Genomic DNA, 14646 nt, shown 5'->3' with positions numbered 1-14646 from the left:
TTCATTTACTTTTATTGTTGTGTTCGAATCAAATATAATAACACAGTGACGGTCATGACAACAACAACAACAATGCCAACACACACACACACACAAAAAAGGAGCTCGTTTGTCTTTTTACACCCAATTGAATTGTTTGAGTAGAAAAGGTGGCAAAAAAAAAAAATAAATTCGAAAAATGGTAAAATTGTTCTCTTGTTCACTATATATAGTTTTTAATTAATATAAATAATTTCAAATAAACAATTGATTATTGATTATATAATTATTAAAAGCTAAATAATTGAAAGTAGGTAAATTTTTGTCGATTTCAGTGTGTATATGTGATAGTCATAAAATATTCAATAAAGAAGAAATTCATTAATATTCTAAATATTGCCACCATTTAAAATCGGGAAGAATGAGTTTTTTTTATGTACTTTTTTTAGAGCTTCATCATTCATCAATGTTATGTTATATTAGTTGGATGATGTTAGCGTGTTTTTCATTTTTTTTGTTCTTAATCGTCATCATCATAATTTTTGACTCAAGTCTAAATGTTCAGAAAGTAATTTCGATGGTTGAATAAATTGTAATCGTCCATTATTTACACAAGACAAACGTTTTCCATTGGTGGTTGAGCCTATGAAAATTTTTTTTTTTAAAAAAAGATAATCAGATGTATAAAAAATCAATTGGAAAAAAATTGGATAAATACTTCGACAATTAAGATTCAAGTATTGACAGCAAGCATGCAACAAGAATCGTTGATATGAACATTGTAATGCTGTCTTATACAATGATCGAGGATGATGACGAAAATGGTTTATGACTTTTTGTTCGATCGATGCCAAAATGCCCTGGTATTTTTTTTATAGTGAAAAAACAACCAATTTACGAAAAGAACAAAAAAAAATATCACATGAAACTTACAAGTGGAACATGTTTCTTGAGCAATTGTTTTCGTATGGTGGGTGATATTCTTGAAAAGCAGAGATTCGAATCCTCTTCTTTCACAACATCATCATCATCATCATCATCAAGATCCAAATGTTTATCATCATTTGTCATTGATGAATGTCGTTTATTATTCCGAAGTTTGGTCAGCTCAAATTCAATTACCCGATCAAGAAGCATTGATTGTTCATCTTCAGTACAATTGATAAAATCATTCAAATTAAACAATTGATTTGTACATGAATCCATGAGTAAAGTGAATGATGATGGTGATGATGATGATGGTATAAAATCATCGATGGATAGCTCGTCATCCAATTCGGATTCATTGATCAGATTGCCCAAATCATTGAGCAGATTGGCTATATAGGCAACAATTTGACAAATGGATCGTCAGTTGCAAAAAAAATTAACATTGTACACATTTTTGTACTATTCTATAATGTACCATTGGCATAACGCCTAAATTTTTTATGGCTTTTTCCTTTGGCTCCTAATGCAGCAAAAGTTGGTTCTGGTTTAGTTGGTGATTTTTTTGATTTAGGTGTTTTTGAACGGCCAGCCGCCGTTTGGTTCGAAATGGAATCATTTTGGCCAACAAACGATTCTTCACTGTTCAACATAAAAAAAATTGAATCTCAAATTACAAATCATGAATGATTACAAATCAATCTCAATACCCATCGCTTGAAATGTAGATCCAATCATCATCACCACCACCAACAGCACCAGCACCAGCACCACTATTTTCAAAATTGTTGAAATTATTACGAATTACTCCCATTCTGATTTTTTTGTTTCTTAATCAGCAACTAAAATTGTGTTCGAAAAAAAACCTTTCAAGTATACTAAAATTTATGTATAAAAACAATGAAGATGATGATGGTTATAAATAAAGGATAATTGTCGATGATTTATTATTTTTATATCAAAAAAAACAAAAAAAAAATTCGAATAAAAACAAAAAATTAAATTATTCAACACAGTTAATTTGAACTTTCAATCACTTTGATTTTGGATTCGATAATAGTAAAAAAACAAACAAACAAAAATTTGAATCGCAATTGATTGATTTGGATTGTATACAAACAAACCAACAAACAAAAAGATAATTTTTCCGTTGATGTACAAAAATGAATGAATGATGAATGATGATATTGATGTTGGATTGTATACTTGAAAAACTTGATTTTTTTTGTTTTGTTCTGTTGCTATGTGGTGTCGCTAAATAATATGTCATTACATATAAAAAAAAATTATGTGTAAAACAAAAAAAAAAAAAAAAGAGAGACTGGTCCGCCCAAACGTATGATATACGAACAGATTTTACGTCGTCATTCAGCTATATTTTTTTGTTGTTGTTGTTGTTGTAACCATTTTCATTATTATCAATCAATGATGATGTGATGATGAGTATTTTACATGGAGCATGCTCCACAAGAAATATCGTTTAAAGTTTTTTTTTTTTGAATTTTGGCCATTTTATTTTTTCGCTATTTTTTTTCTTTATCGAAATATTGATTTTTCTAATTGTCAATAAATAATCATCTGACTGATGATTGATTGATTTTTGATTTAATGATGATAATAATTTCTATGGAAATTGGTAATTGGTAACAAGGAAAAATAAGCTGTTTTTTTTGGTACGATTGATTGCATTTTGTATTTTTCAAATCATTTGTTATTTCATTTCATTTCATTTTTTTTTGTTGTTGTTGTTGATGCTATTGTTCCAGATATAATTTGATGATAATGGAAAAAATGAAGATTTTTGTTTCGTGTTTTTTCATCATTATTTCGATTATTAAAACTACAGCTTCTTATACACCAGTGGTTATGTATCATGGAATGGGTGATACAGCATATGGTAGCATTAATTCGGTAAAAACATTTTTAGAAAGTAAATTTCCTGGAATCTATGTTACATCCATTCAAATGGGCAATAATGTTGAAGAAGATTTTCTCAGTAGTTATCTGATGAATTTAAATGAACAAGTGGAAAAAGCTTGTACTATGATCAAAGCTGATGTACGATTAAAAAATGGCTATCATTCAATTGGTTTTTCACAAGGTGGACAAATACTTCGTGCAATTGCACAACGTTGTCCTGAACCACCGATGAAGAATCTAATTTCTTTAGGTGGACAACATCAAGGTGTTTATGGATTTCCAAAATGTATGGGAACCGTTAAAATTTGTAATTACATTCGTGAAATGCTTAATTTTGGTGCCTATGTTAAATATGTTCAAGATAATCTAGTACAAGCTGAATATTGGCATGATCCATTGCAAGAAAATTTATACCGTGATCGTAGTATATTTTTGGCCGATATTAATAATGTAAAACAACCACGAAATGAAAGCTATAAAATTAATTTAACAAGGTTACAAAATCTTGTTTTGGTTCAATTTCTTAATGATACCATTGTACAGCCAAAAGAAAGTTCTTGGTTTCAATTTTATGAACCTGGTCAAGCAACTGTTGTTTACAAACTTCGTAATTCAACATTATATCAAGAAGATTGGATTGGTTTGAAAAAACTTGATGAAACTAAACGATTGAAATTACTAGGTACCATAGGTGATCATTTACAATTTCATGTACATGGAAAATGGTTTTACAATGAAATTGTTGAACCATATCTGTCAAAATAGATTATTATTATTATTATTTACAATTTACAATCTAATTTAAAAATTAATTAATTAATCACTTCTGTACAAGATTTACAAAATAAAAAGCTAAAATCACAGCTAAATAGATTGGCACAATTATCATTATTGTTGTTCGTCATCATCATCATCAATGGTTCGATTTGTTGTCCCATCGGTTATGCTAAGTAATTCAAGTTCAGCATGTCGTCGATTTCGTTTTTTTACATACGATGCAAGTGAATAGGATGCAACTGATCCACCAATGGCCGATGCAATACCTGTGGATAATTTAAAACTAATCAAAGCACCAATAGGGCCGAAAATTGTGGCACCAACTGCTGCACAAGCTATAGGTACGACACTTGATGATGCTGCCTGAATGTAAAAAAAAACAATATAACGGTAATTAGAATCGATCATCAGAATTAATTATATCATCATTCTTACAATGGCCAATGATTTGGTTCCTTCACGAACATTTTCAGTAGTATTTTCAATATTCTGTTCAATGTGATCAACTGGTGTTTGTTGTTCCTGAAAGTAGACATTTATTTTTTTTAATTGAAATTTTTACATCATACAACTTACATGAACTATTGTACAAAATTTACTCATCATGTCATGTAAATCTTCTAGATCTTGATTAAGTGCTTGTACATCACGAAGTGTTCGACTAGCTTTTCGAATATTTTCTTCAACTTGATTGGTTTGCTGTATCTGTTGCTGCTGCTGCTGTGATTGTGTGTTTATTGATTCATCATCATCATCATTAACAATTGAGGAACGATTATCCTGTATTATGTGATCACTGATTTTTGAGAAAGAAGTAATCGATTGAAAAACTTCTTTTCGAATCGATTGAACTTTACAATCATATTCATTGTCGGTTGTTAATTCATTCAATAATTTATAACATTTTTCCAATTCATTTAGATTATTACGTAATTGTTGTGTAATAAGATGAGAAGACATACATTCTTTCGTCAAAAGTTTTTTGGCAGGATTCTGAAATGAATAAAATTCAAACTGAAAAACTTCAACAAACAAACAAAAAAAATTTAAAAAATCCATACCGATCGAATGATTTTGGCAGATTTTTCCAATTTCACTAGATTTGGTTGAATTCCATTTGTTATAATTTTATCGATACTATCTTTGTAAAGAAGAATTTTTCGTTTTTGTTGAACATTCATCATATATTATTTATTATTTATATTTATTGTTTTAAATTTTAAAAATAAAAAAAAAATAAAACAAACAAATCAAATCAAATATATTTATATATCAATGAAAAATACGTAGTTGAGTAACAACAGACGATCGACAACTATTTAGGTAGAAATAGATGGCGAATTTTTTTTTTTAGTTTTTTCAATAATACCCATTTAACAATATCAATGAGCATATGAGGACACAACTGTGTGTTTTTTGTGTGTGTGTGTGTTAATATTCGTGTTAACTCCGTAGTAAACTTGAGTTGTATAAACCTATGATTTGAAACAAATTGAAATTTTTGCGCGATATATTCATATTATTCATACTATAATTATTGATTGAATGGATACAATTATTAATACAGAAGATAATCCAATTGATAATACGGCAGTGGCGGCAACGATCAACAACATGGATGTAGAACAAATGAATTCTGTTACATCATCACCGAATGCTAATGAAGATGTTGTCAATCAAGAAGTTAAATCAATCGAAATCAATTTGAATGTTATAAAAACTTTTTTCCTCAATACCATATCATTGTATGAATATTTGGTTAAAAATCATTGTACAACTTGTAATGTTGTTGAAAGTGAAGAATTTGTTGCTTTGCATAAAAATCTTATTGATTTTGAAAATATATTTCGAATATTTGAAGTTTCATTCGACAAAACATTGTTAACCACATTGGTCAAAAAGAATATCATACGTGATCAATTTAATCATTTGGTACAAGCTGATGAAACAACCGATAATACTAATGTGGCTGCTGGTGTAGAGATTGAACATCATAGTAATGTTACATCAAAATATCCATGCTATGTTTCATCATGTAGTCAATTCTATTCCACAGAAGAAGGAGCAAAAATTCATTTTATTAAAAATCATTGTAAAAAAGGTGACGTATTCGATGAAGATGAACGAGCTAAATGTTCTGAACATGCTATCGCTAATCTTAATGAATTGAAACAAATTGGCTCTGATCGTTATAATTGTCCAGTAGATGATTGTAATTATGGTACATCGGATCGAAGTAATTTTAAAGTGCATCTACAACGTCATAGTAATGCCAGAAAATTTTCATGTATTTGTTCGAAAAAATTTTTCACACGTGATCCATTCATGATACATTTTGTTCGGCTTCATATGAAAGAAGTGAATTGGACACTTGCACAGACTGATATTCAAAGTTTGCGAAAAACTATACGTCGATTGACAAATCGTAAATATTTGAAATTCTCTTCTAATGATGAGATTCCTGATTCGGATTCCGATTTGAATGGTCCAATTGATTCGGAGAAAAATGAACTAAACAATTATATAACACAGGCTATTCAAGATTCAAGCAAACAATCAGAGCCACCGTCAAGTAATTCTGGATCAAATGACAACGTTCTATCTTTCTCAATGTCTGTTGATGATGAAATTGATGAAGTTGCATCAACGGTTGCTAATACAAATGAAAAAAATTCCGCTGATGAAAATCCACTGAATTCATTCAATGCATCATTGAATTTGAAAGATAATTTTTTCACTGATTCTGTTATTTTTAGATCTGAAGGTGTCGAACAAGATGTTTTGTCAAAATTACCGGCAAATGAAAAACTTGTTCGAAACATGTCATTATCTACTACTAAAGATAAAATCATACAGAAAGATATAAAACAACGTCAACGTAAATATAAATGTCCAAATAAAAATTGTGAACAAGATTTTTTCACATCCAAAAATCTTCTGGTTCATCTAAAAGCATCACATGATCCAAGTAATCCGGTACTATGTACTGAACCAGGATGTACGGCACGATTCAAATCAACAGCATTGTTAGCTCAACATCAGAAACGTCATCAGGTACAATATACTTGTACAATCTGTTCGTATCGAACACATTTAGCGGCACTTATGACAAGACATAATCGTCAACATGCTGGTGAACATTTACATCATGAATGTCCTGTTTGTCATGAAAAATTCGAATATCTTGGTGCGCTTCGATCACATTTGACTAATGTACATAATGAAAAGGAACCACTTCGATGTAAATTCGAAGGTTGTGTGAAAAAATTCAAAACAATCATTGGTCTTAAAAAACATTGTCGTGAATTTCATTATAATATGAAAGCAGAAATCTCTTGTGAATGGCCAGATTGTACGGCCGTATTTTCCAACAAATCAGCAATGGTAAATCATATGCGTATACATACAAATGAAAGACCATATCAATGTACATGGCAAGATTGTGGTAAATGGTTCCGATTGAAAGAAACATTAAAACGTCATATTAAACTACATCAAGGTTTTAAGCCATATGTTTGTCCATTTGATAATTGTAATTGGTCATTTGTGACAAAGAAAGGCCTTAAAACACATATTGAAAAAGGACATTTAAAGAATCCTACCGAAATACCTAAACAACCATCATCATCATCACCATCATCATCACCATCGAAGCAAAAAATTGATTTAATCACACCGAAAATAGAAATTGATGATGAAGAGGAATTGATAACAGCACAGCAAACGATCGAGCAAAATGATTCCAGCATGACTGAAGGAATGGAAGAAATGGACACTTCCAACACCAATTCTGTTGCTGTAGATGACGATTAATTATTTCCTTTTCCATTTTATATCTTCTATAATATTTTCAATTTTCATATGCAAATTTGTATTTCACTACTACTAATTATAAATGATCGAATTAATCATTAAAATTCTATTCAATCACTATTGCCTGTAGTAGCCAATGTATATGATCGTTTATATGCTGCTTCAATGCCTGCACATATTCCGGATGATACTTCACTTTTATCTAGCACCAATTGTCCGAAAATGGCTCCACCCGATGGACTTGATGCATCTTCTTTTAATTTTGATGCACCTTCACCAGTATTTAATACTGTTTGTGATGTTGATGATGCAATTTTTGATGCCAATTTAATGGCTAGTGCACGTGGAAATCCAAGTTTCACGGCACCATCAGCCAATGCATTTATGAAATAGTAGCACTAATGTTAATTGGTAAAAGTGGACAACAAAAAAAAAAACAGAAAAGATTAAAATATTAACGCATCATCAAATATAAATGTACTTACAAATGCTAATCCGGCACCACTGATTGTGCAAACACTATCCATCTGATTTTCCGGTAGATATTCTACACGACAAATACGGCATAAAATATCACGAACTAATTCGGGAAAATTTTTACTATCTGGTTCAGCATCCACCCAACAATTGCCCACACCATAAGCAATCGAATGACTGATGACAGTTCGATAGAATTTTACTGTATAACGTTCCGGATTCTCAGGATTCAATAAACATTCTTTGATTTGATCATTTGAGAATCCAAACACCAAACTCATGACATAAACTGGATGTCGCATATTCGGTATATAATTGGTGGTTAATGCTGCCGGTCTTGTTCCGCCAATTTTATATAAATTCCGAATCACAGTTGGAGGAACACAAATAAAAACAATGTCACAATCAAAACGACCAAAAATATCAATATTTCGTTTCGTTATACGAATACCCGGGAATGTAATCTTCAATTGATCTGTATTTATTGTTGTCGGAGCTGAAACATAAATACGTTTCGGATCAATTGGTTTTTCATTTGGATTATCTCTTGGATGAACCACAAGACCAGTAATGATGGCCGATGCCAATTTTCCAGCTCCAACGAATCCAATTCGAACGGTAGTTTTATCAGCACGGCTTCTTTTTGTTCGCCGTGTTCGACTCGTATTTGCTGAGACGCTATTTTTCGTTGAACTACCTTGAGTACTCATTTTTTTTTTCTCGATAAAAATCCAAACTACAGTAAATGATCAAATCAATTGAAAAAGAATTCATTCATATCAATAATTTGTGGCCATTGTTACGATAATTTGATTTGATTTTTTTTTTTTATTTTTTGAATTGCATTACATCGATGAACGGCACATGAATTTTTTTTTTAATTTTATTGCGAAATATGTTGTTTCGTATCAAATTATTGCAAAATTTAATTATTATCAACAATGCACGACGAATCATGTCTTCGAAAGTTGAAAGATCATTGAAAGATTTAAATTTCGATAATCAAATATTAAAATGTTTGCCTATCGATCCTGTTAAAGAGAATTATGTTCGAACCGTTAAGAATGCCTGCTATTCATTGGTCAATCCAACTCCTTTGGATAATCCTCGATTGGTTTGTTATTCAACAAATGCTCTTCGTTTGTTGGATTTAAATTCCGATTCGTTGAATGATGATGATGATTATGCTATCAAATGTTTTGCCGGGAACACAGTGATTCCTGGATCTGAACCGGCAGCTCATTGTTATTGTGGTCATCAATTCGGCATATTCGCTGGCCAACTTGGCGATGGTGCAGCCATTTATTTGGGTGAAATCATCAACTCACATCATGAACGGTGGGAATTACAATTGAAAGGTGCCGGGCCAACTCCATATTCACGTGATGCTGATGGTCGAAAAGTTTTACGATCAAGTTTACGAGAATTTTTATGTAGTGAAGCTATGCATCATCTTGGAATCTCTACCACAAGAGCTGCTACTTGTATTGTATCGGATACAAAAGTCTTACGTGATCAATTTTATGATGGTCATCCAAAATTGGAACCTTGTACTGTGATATCGAGAATCGCTCCAACATTTCTACGATTTGGATCTTTTGAAATTGTTCGTAAACTAGATCCAGCTTCAGGTCGTTGTGGTCCGAGTGTTGGAAATCATCAATTATTACGAACGATGGTCGATTTTGCAATCAGATCTTATTTCCCTGATGCACAGGATGCAAATGAATCACCTGTCGAAAAATATAAAAATTTCTTTCACGATGTTGTTAACCGAACCGCAAAACTTGTTGCCCGTTGGCAAGCATTCGGATTCGTACATGGTGTTCTCAACACGGATAATATGAGCATTTTAGGTTTGACAATCGATTATGGCCCATTCGGTTTCCTAGATCGATTCGATCCTGATCATATACCAAATACATCTGATCATGATGGACGATATCGTTTCAAAAAACAACCAGAAATGTGTCTATGGAATCTATTGAAATTTGCTGAGGTTTTAGAACCATTGGTCCCATTCACAGAGTTGAAAACAATCATCAAAGATTCTTATTACGAAACTTTTGCCAACGAATATATCGATATAATGAGACAAAAGTTTGGCCTGTCGAAAAAAATTACCGAAAATCTTGATAATGATGAAATTTTGTGCGATAAAGAGCTTATTGAAAAATTTCTCGAAACACTTGATCTTGTTGGTGGTGATTACACCAATTGTTTACGATATCTAAATATTTTAATCAGTCCTGGATTGGATGAACATGACGATAGTATGGAAAGATTGAAGAATGAATTAATGAAACAAACAAGCAGTTTTGAAGATGCTAAAACATTCTATGAAAAATTTATTCATTCACCAATGGCTTATATGAAAATGGTTTTGTTGCAAAGTTTTCCAAATCAATCGCCAGATGAAGACATGATATCATTGTTACAGAAGATTGAACGCTACAAATATTTGAATGTAATTTTTTTTGATTTATTTAATTTCTCTCATTCCTGACACAATTGATTTACTTTTTTTTATTTTTTTTAAATTAGGAAATTGATGAACACGAATATTTGGAACAATGCCAGAATTATTGGAATGAATGGCTTATTGCCTATGTTAAACGTATTGAATTTGAAACAAAAGAATTGACCGATAAAGACGGATTGAACAAATATGATAATGAACGACGAATATTAATGAACTCTGTGAATCCTCGATATGTATTACGTAATCATCTTGTTCAGAAAGCCATCATGAAAGCTGAACAAGAAGATTTTGATGAAGCTCGACGACTACTACAAGCATTGGAAAAAACCGTTTGATGAAAATTCAAATTTCGATGATTACACTGAACGTCCATCTCGATCAATGTGTGAACTTCGTGTTTCATGTTCCTCGTGATAATTTTGTTTTATTTTTTTTTTGTTTTATTATTATTACATATATTTTATTCTTTCCATGTTATTTTGTTGAAATAAAATTAAAAAAAAACTTAATGATGAAATAGTCGAGTATTAGTGTGTATCAATGTCAAATTATGTTCTTTACAAGCTTCGATGACAGATTTATCACCAACTGAGCCACCCGGACTGGCTATATATTTGACACCGGATTGACGAGCACGATCAATATTGTCACGGAAAGGAAAGAAGGCATCTGAACTGATGGCTACGTTGTTCATTTTGCCTATCCATTCTTTTCGTTCAGCCTTTAGGTTTTTTAAAAAAAAAAGAATAAAGAATTAGTATGTCCAATGATTCAATTATCAAAATCGTGCAACACATACCTCGGTCAATAATGATGGTGGATTTTCGAATGAATTGTTGAATGTTTGTTGATCCATTTCGGTACCAACCACTCCAAGTACATAGGCATCAATAAGATTAGAAATTTCGGCTCGTTTTACCGTTTTTTTGAATTGAGCATTTATGATTTTCGGATGTTGTCGAAGCCACCAATTTTCTGCTTTATCTCCTGCCAATCGTGTACAATGAATTCGTGATTGTTGGCCAGCACCAATACCAATAACTTGACCATCACGAGCATAGCATACAGAGTTGGATTGTGTATATTTAACAGCAACCGTAGCAACGATAAGATCACGAAGAGCCTCTTTAGTAAGCTAACATAACGAATATAGAAATGAGTTGATGATAGAGTCACATGAATATATAAAATTAATTTCTCTCACCTCTCCAGATTTAACGATAACTTTTTCATCGCTAAACATATTTTCATCGATGACTGCATCGTTTCGTCTCTGTTCCATATAAATACCGAACAATGTTCTTGTTTCGGTCAATTTGGGTTCATAATCAGGATCCATTTTCAGAATACAGTAAGCACCATTTTTCTTTTTCCTCAAAATTTCCAATGCTTTTTCATCGTAATCTGGTGCAATGATACCATCAGATACTTCTCGCGAAATGATTCGAGCTGTAGTAGCATCACATTTATGTGATAAAGCAGCAAAATCACCAAATGATGACATTCGATCGGCACCACGAGCACGAGCATAAGCGGTAGATATTGGTGTCAAATCATTAGCGATATCATCGACCATGCAGACTTTAAGCTGTTCACGGCTCAAAGGAACAGCTACGGCAGCTCCAGCAGGACTTACGTGTTTGAATGATGCAGCTGCTGGCATATTCAATGCTCGATATAATTCTCGTACCAATTGGTATGCATTGAAAGCATCGCAAAGGTTAATGAAACCTGGAGCTCCATTTACAACAGTGACTGGTAATCGGTCACGCATTGTGTATATCTGAGCTGGTTTTTGATGCGGATTCATTCCATAACGAAGATTAAGCTGTGAGATACCATTGCTGAATTGTTTGCGGAAATAATTCGAAATGGCCTCGTCATATTCGGCAGTATGATTGAAAGCCTTTATAGCCAATCGTTTACGTGTTTCTTCTGAAATCGATCCATTGGACAACAGTTCATCACCAACTATTTGATAATCGGCTGGATCGCAAACAATAGCGACACGTGCAAAATTTTTGGCAGCAGCTCGAAGTAATGTAACACCACCAATATCGATTTGTTCGACAGCATCTTCCACCGAAACTCCTTCACGGCTAATGGTTTGAACGAATGGGTACAAATTGCATACAACAACACTAATATATTGATAGTTTTGTTTTTGCATATCTTGCATATCCGAAGCAATTTTTCGTGCCAAAATACCACCATGAATAGCCGGATGCAATGTTTTCACACGACCACCCAACATTTCTGGAGCACCAGTTATAGCTGATACATCCGTCACAGGCATACTTGCATCACGAATTGCTTTGGCTGTACCACCACTTGCCACCAATTTTAATCCAGCCTGATGAAGTTTTTTAGCAAAATCAATCAAACCATTTTTGTTTGATACACTTAATACAGCTGAACACAATAATAAAGAAAATATATATAAAATGATGATGATGATGAGAAAATAATTTTTACTCATTAATGTGGTAAACTTACCTAATTCTCCAGACATTTCTGTTTTGTTTTTTTTTTTTTTTTTTTTTTTTTTTTGGTACAAAATTTTTTGATGAAAAGAAAAATATTTTTTTTTTGAAAAAAATAAGGCGATTTGTATTGAAATTTGATTAAGAGTAATTTCTGAAAAAATTTTGTTTATATAGTTTATTTATAGTATATGAATATGTTACATTTTATCACCATCATCATCATTCTTTTTCAATTTTTTTTTTGATCGATCGATCGAATGTTTGAAATAGCACAATAATAATACACGTTTCGACAACATGTTGTCATCAAGGTTATATGAGAGTGGTATAGTGTGGATATACTTGTTTTTTTTTCTTATTCTATGATGATATCATCATCATCATCATCATCAGCTATCATCTGGCATCAAAAATCAATTGGTAATGATGAGGTGATCATTATAGAAAAAAAAAATCCAAACAGCAAGTTTATCTTTTTATTCCATAAACACACACACACACACACACGCACTCGTACACATATCGTACGAATGAACCGATTTTCAAAATTAAATGCCACATTATTGAATAGTATTTTCCCCAAAAAAAAAAAAAAAAAAATTCGACGGATATCAAATGATATCATAAAGATGGTGATGATGATGATGATGAAAAAAAAATCTAAGACAAACAAATCAATGAAATGAAAACAAAAAATCAGTAGTTGACTCGTATCGTATCACAATATTTTTTTTTTTTTTTTTTTGTATTTCATACGATAAACTCTAGAAAAAATTAAACAAACACAATTCGAATGTGCAATTTCAATTTTCAATTTATTCCTCAAAAAAAAAAAAAAAAAATGAATGTTTCAAATGACATGATCATCATCATGTTTAGTTTAAATTAATCATAAACACTTGAAACGGCATTAATTAATCGACCACAATTATTATTATTATTATTATAATAATAAATGGGTCGTTGTGGTAAATATGTTCGAAGACGAGGATTATTATAATGGATACAATTTCTTGTTCTTATTGTGATTGAATTACGAAAACATTGTCTGGACCAATTATTCTGTTGTTGTAATATGTATCGATTATTATATGATATATTTATTAGACATCTTTCCAATTGTATCAATGAATATTGATTACAATTTATAAATAAAAAATTTCGTTGACTTGATGAACAAACACGTATCATTTGAATGATTGGATCATTAAGTTTTGCTGCTTGTTGAAAACATTGTACAATCCGATTATGTGTTATAGGATTCGAACATGTATTGTCTATAATTGTAATGAAAATCATTTATCATTTATATACAAAAATACAAATTGAAAACTGAAAATTAAAAAAAAAAAAAAAGATTTACTCACCACAATAAGCATTAATGGCTAATATTGAATCTTGGAACAATACCAGTATTTCCAGCAATTATTGATTGATATTGACCAAATACCATATTTGGATACAAAATAATGGCTAAATAATGGACGGTGATTAACAGGAAAAAATGCAGGTGATTATAATCATAGTGGATTTTTGCCATCATCAAAAAAAAAAAAAGATTCGTGTTTATCATTCGTTGTGTATATCATTCATTCAATATGTCGAGATTATCAAAATTATTATTACGATTCTTGCCAATAGATCGATGGTACTTTTATAATCATACCATCACTGTTTGTTGTTTTCTTTTTTCTATGACATTTCTATTTACATAAGGACAGTTTGTGTTTTTGTGTGTGTGCACAGCTCCTGTTTCGAATGTTTTGATGTTATTTTTTTTCAATT

General features: G+C 31.4%; 8 protein-coding genes across 9 annotated transcripts; 3 read left to right on the top strand and 5 right to left on the bottom strand.

Annotated features, from left to right (window-relative positions):
• Positions 1-185: 185 nt before the first annotated feature.
• On the bottom strand, positions 186-2292 carry LOC124495867 (R3H domain-containing protein 4). The gene is made up of 5 exons (XM_047059302.2): positions 1617-2292; positions 1385-1548; positions 913-1298; positions 698-839; positions 186-622 (listed from the first exon to the last, which is right to left on the bottom strand). The coding sequence occupies exons 1-5, from the start codon at positions 1718-1720 to the stop codon at positions 513-515; spliced, it is 906 nt and encodes a 301-aa protein (XP_046915258.1). The 5' UTR covers positions 1721-2292; the 3' UTR covers positions 186-512.
• A 32-nt stretch (positions 2293-2324) lies between these two features.
• Positions 2325-3695, top strand: Ppt1 (Palmitoyl-protein thioesterase 1). 2 transcript variants are annotated; one of them, XM_075733596.1, is made up of 2 exons: positions 2325-2367; positions 2753-3695. In XM_075733596.1, the coding sequence occupies exons 1-2, from the start codon at positions 2343-2345 to the stop codon at positions 3589-3591; spliced, it is 864 nt and encodes a 287-aa protein (XP_075589711.1). In that variant the 5' UTR covers positions 2325-2342; the 3' UTR covers positions 3592-3695. The 2 variants fall into 2 exon arrangements, with proteins under 2 accessions (XP_075589711.1, XP_046915257.1); XM_047059301.2 differs by lacking the exon at positions 2325-2367 and adding an exon at positions 2445-2579 and having other exon boundaries at positions 2673-3695.
• On the bottom strand, positions 3582-4911 carry LOC124495868 (uncharacterized). Its single transcript, XM_047059304.2, has 4 exons — positions 4665-4911; positions 4180-4596; positions 4039-4125; positions 3582-3966 (listed from the first exon to the last, which is right to left on the bottom strand). Exons 1-4 carry the CDS (start codon positions 4785-4787, stop codon positions 3715-3717), a joined length of 879 nt encoding a protein of 292 aa, XP_046915260.2. The 5' UTR covers positions 4788-4911; the 3' UTR covers positions 3582-3714.
• Positions 4912-5028: 117 nt separating this feature from the next.
• On the bottom strand, positions 5029-8641 carry LOC124495865 (pyrroline-5-carboxylate reductase). The gene is made up of 2 exons (XM_047059300.2): positions 7902-8641; positions 5029-7814 (listed from the first exon to the last, which is right to left on the bottom strand). Exons 1-2 carry the CDS (start codon positions 8601-8603, stop codon positions 7527-7529), a joined length of 990 nt encoding a protein of 329 aa, XP_046915256.1. The 5' UTR covers positions 8604-8641; the 3' UTR covers positions 5029-7526.
• Positions 5149-7536, top strand: LOC124495861 (uncharacterized). The gene is made up of 2 exons (XM_075733595.1): positions 5149-6175; positions 6242-7536. Exons 1-2 carry the CDS (start codon positions 5149-5151, stop codon positions 7414-7416), a joined length of 2202 nt encoding a protein of 733 aa, XP_075589710.1. The 3' UTR covers positions 7417-7536.
• A 139-nt stretch (positions 8642-8780) lies between the features above and the next one.
• LOC124495862 (protein adenylyltransferase SelO, mitochondrial-like) lies at positions 8781-10892 on the top strand. Its single transcript, XM_047059297.2, is given in 3 exon segments — positions 8781-10360; positions 10438-10698; positions 10700-10892. Coding segments are annotated over 3 exon segments (1923 nt in total). The 5' UTR covers positions 8781-8788; the 3' UTR covers positions 10790-10892.
• On the bottom strand, positions 10780-13012 carry LOC124495863 (bifunctional purine biosynthesis protein ATIC). Its single transcript, XM_047059298.2, has 4 exons — positions 12872-13012; positions 11580-12787; positions 11175-11510; positions 10780-11096 (listed from the first exon to the last, which is right to left on the bottom strand). Exons 1-4 carry the CDS (start codon positions 12885-12887, stop codon positions 10881-10883), a joined length of 1776 nt encoding a protein of 591 aa, XP_046915254.1. The 5' UTR covers positions 12888-13012; the 3' UTR covers positions 10780-10880.
• Positions 13013-13649: 637 nt separating this feature from the next.
• Positions 13650-14526, bottom strand: LOC124495493 (uncharacterized). The gene is given in 3 exon segments (XM_047058883.2): positions 13650-14138; positions 14229-14265; positions 14267-14526. Coding segments are annotated over 3 exon segments (597 nt in total). The 5' UTR covers positions 14435-14526; the 3' UTR covers positions 13650-13746.
• Positions 14527-14646: the final 120 nt, after the last annotated feature.

Source organism: Dermatophagoides farinae, chromosome 8 (genome assembly GCF_024713945.1).
Source record: "Dermatophagoides farinae isolate YC_2012a chromosome 8, ASM2471394v1, whole genome shotgun sequence".
NCBI lineage: Eukaryota > Metazoa > Arthropoda > Arachnida > Sarcoptiformes > Pyroglyphidae > Dermatophagoides > Dermatophagoides farinae.
The sequence above is the reverse complement of the archived record's forward strand: the minus strand, read 5'-3'. Positions and strand labels throughout refer to the sequence as shown.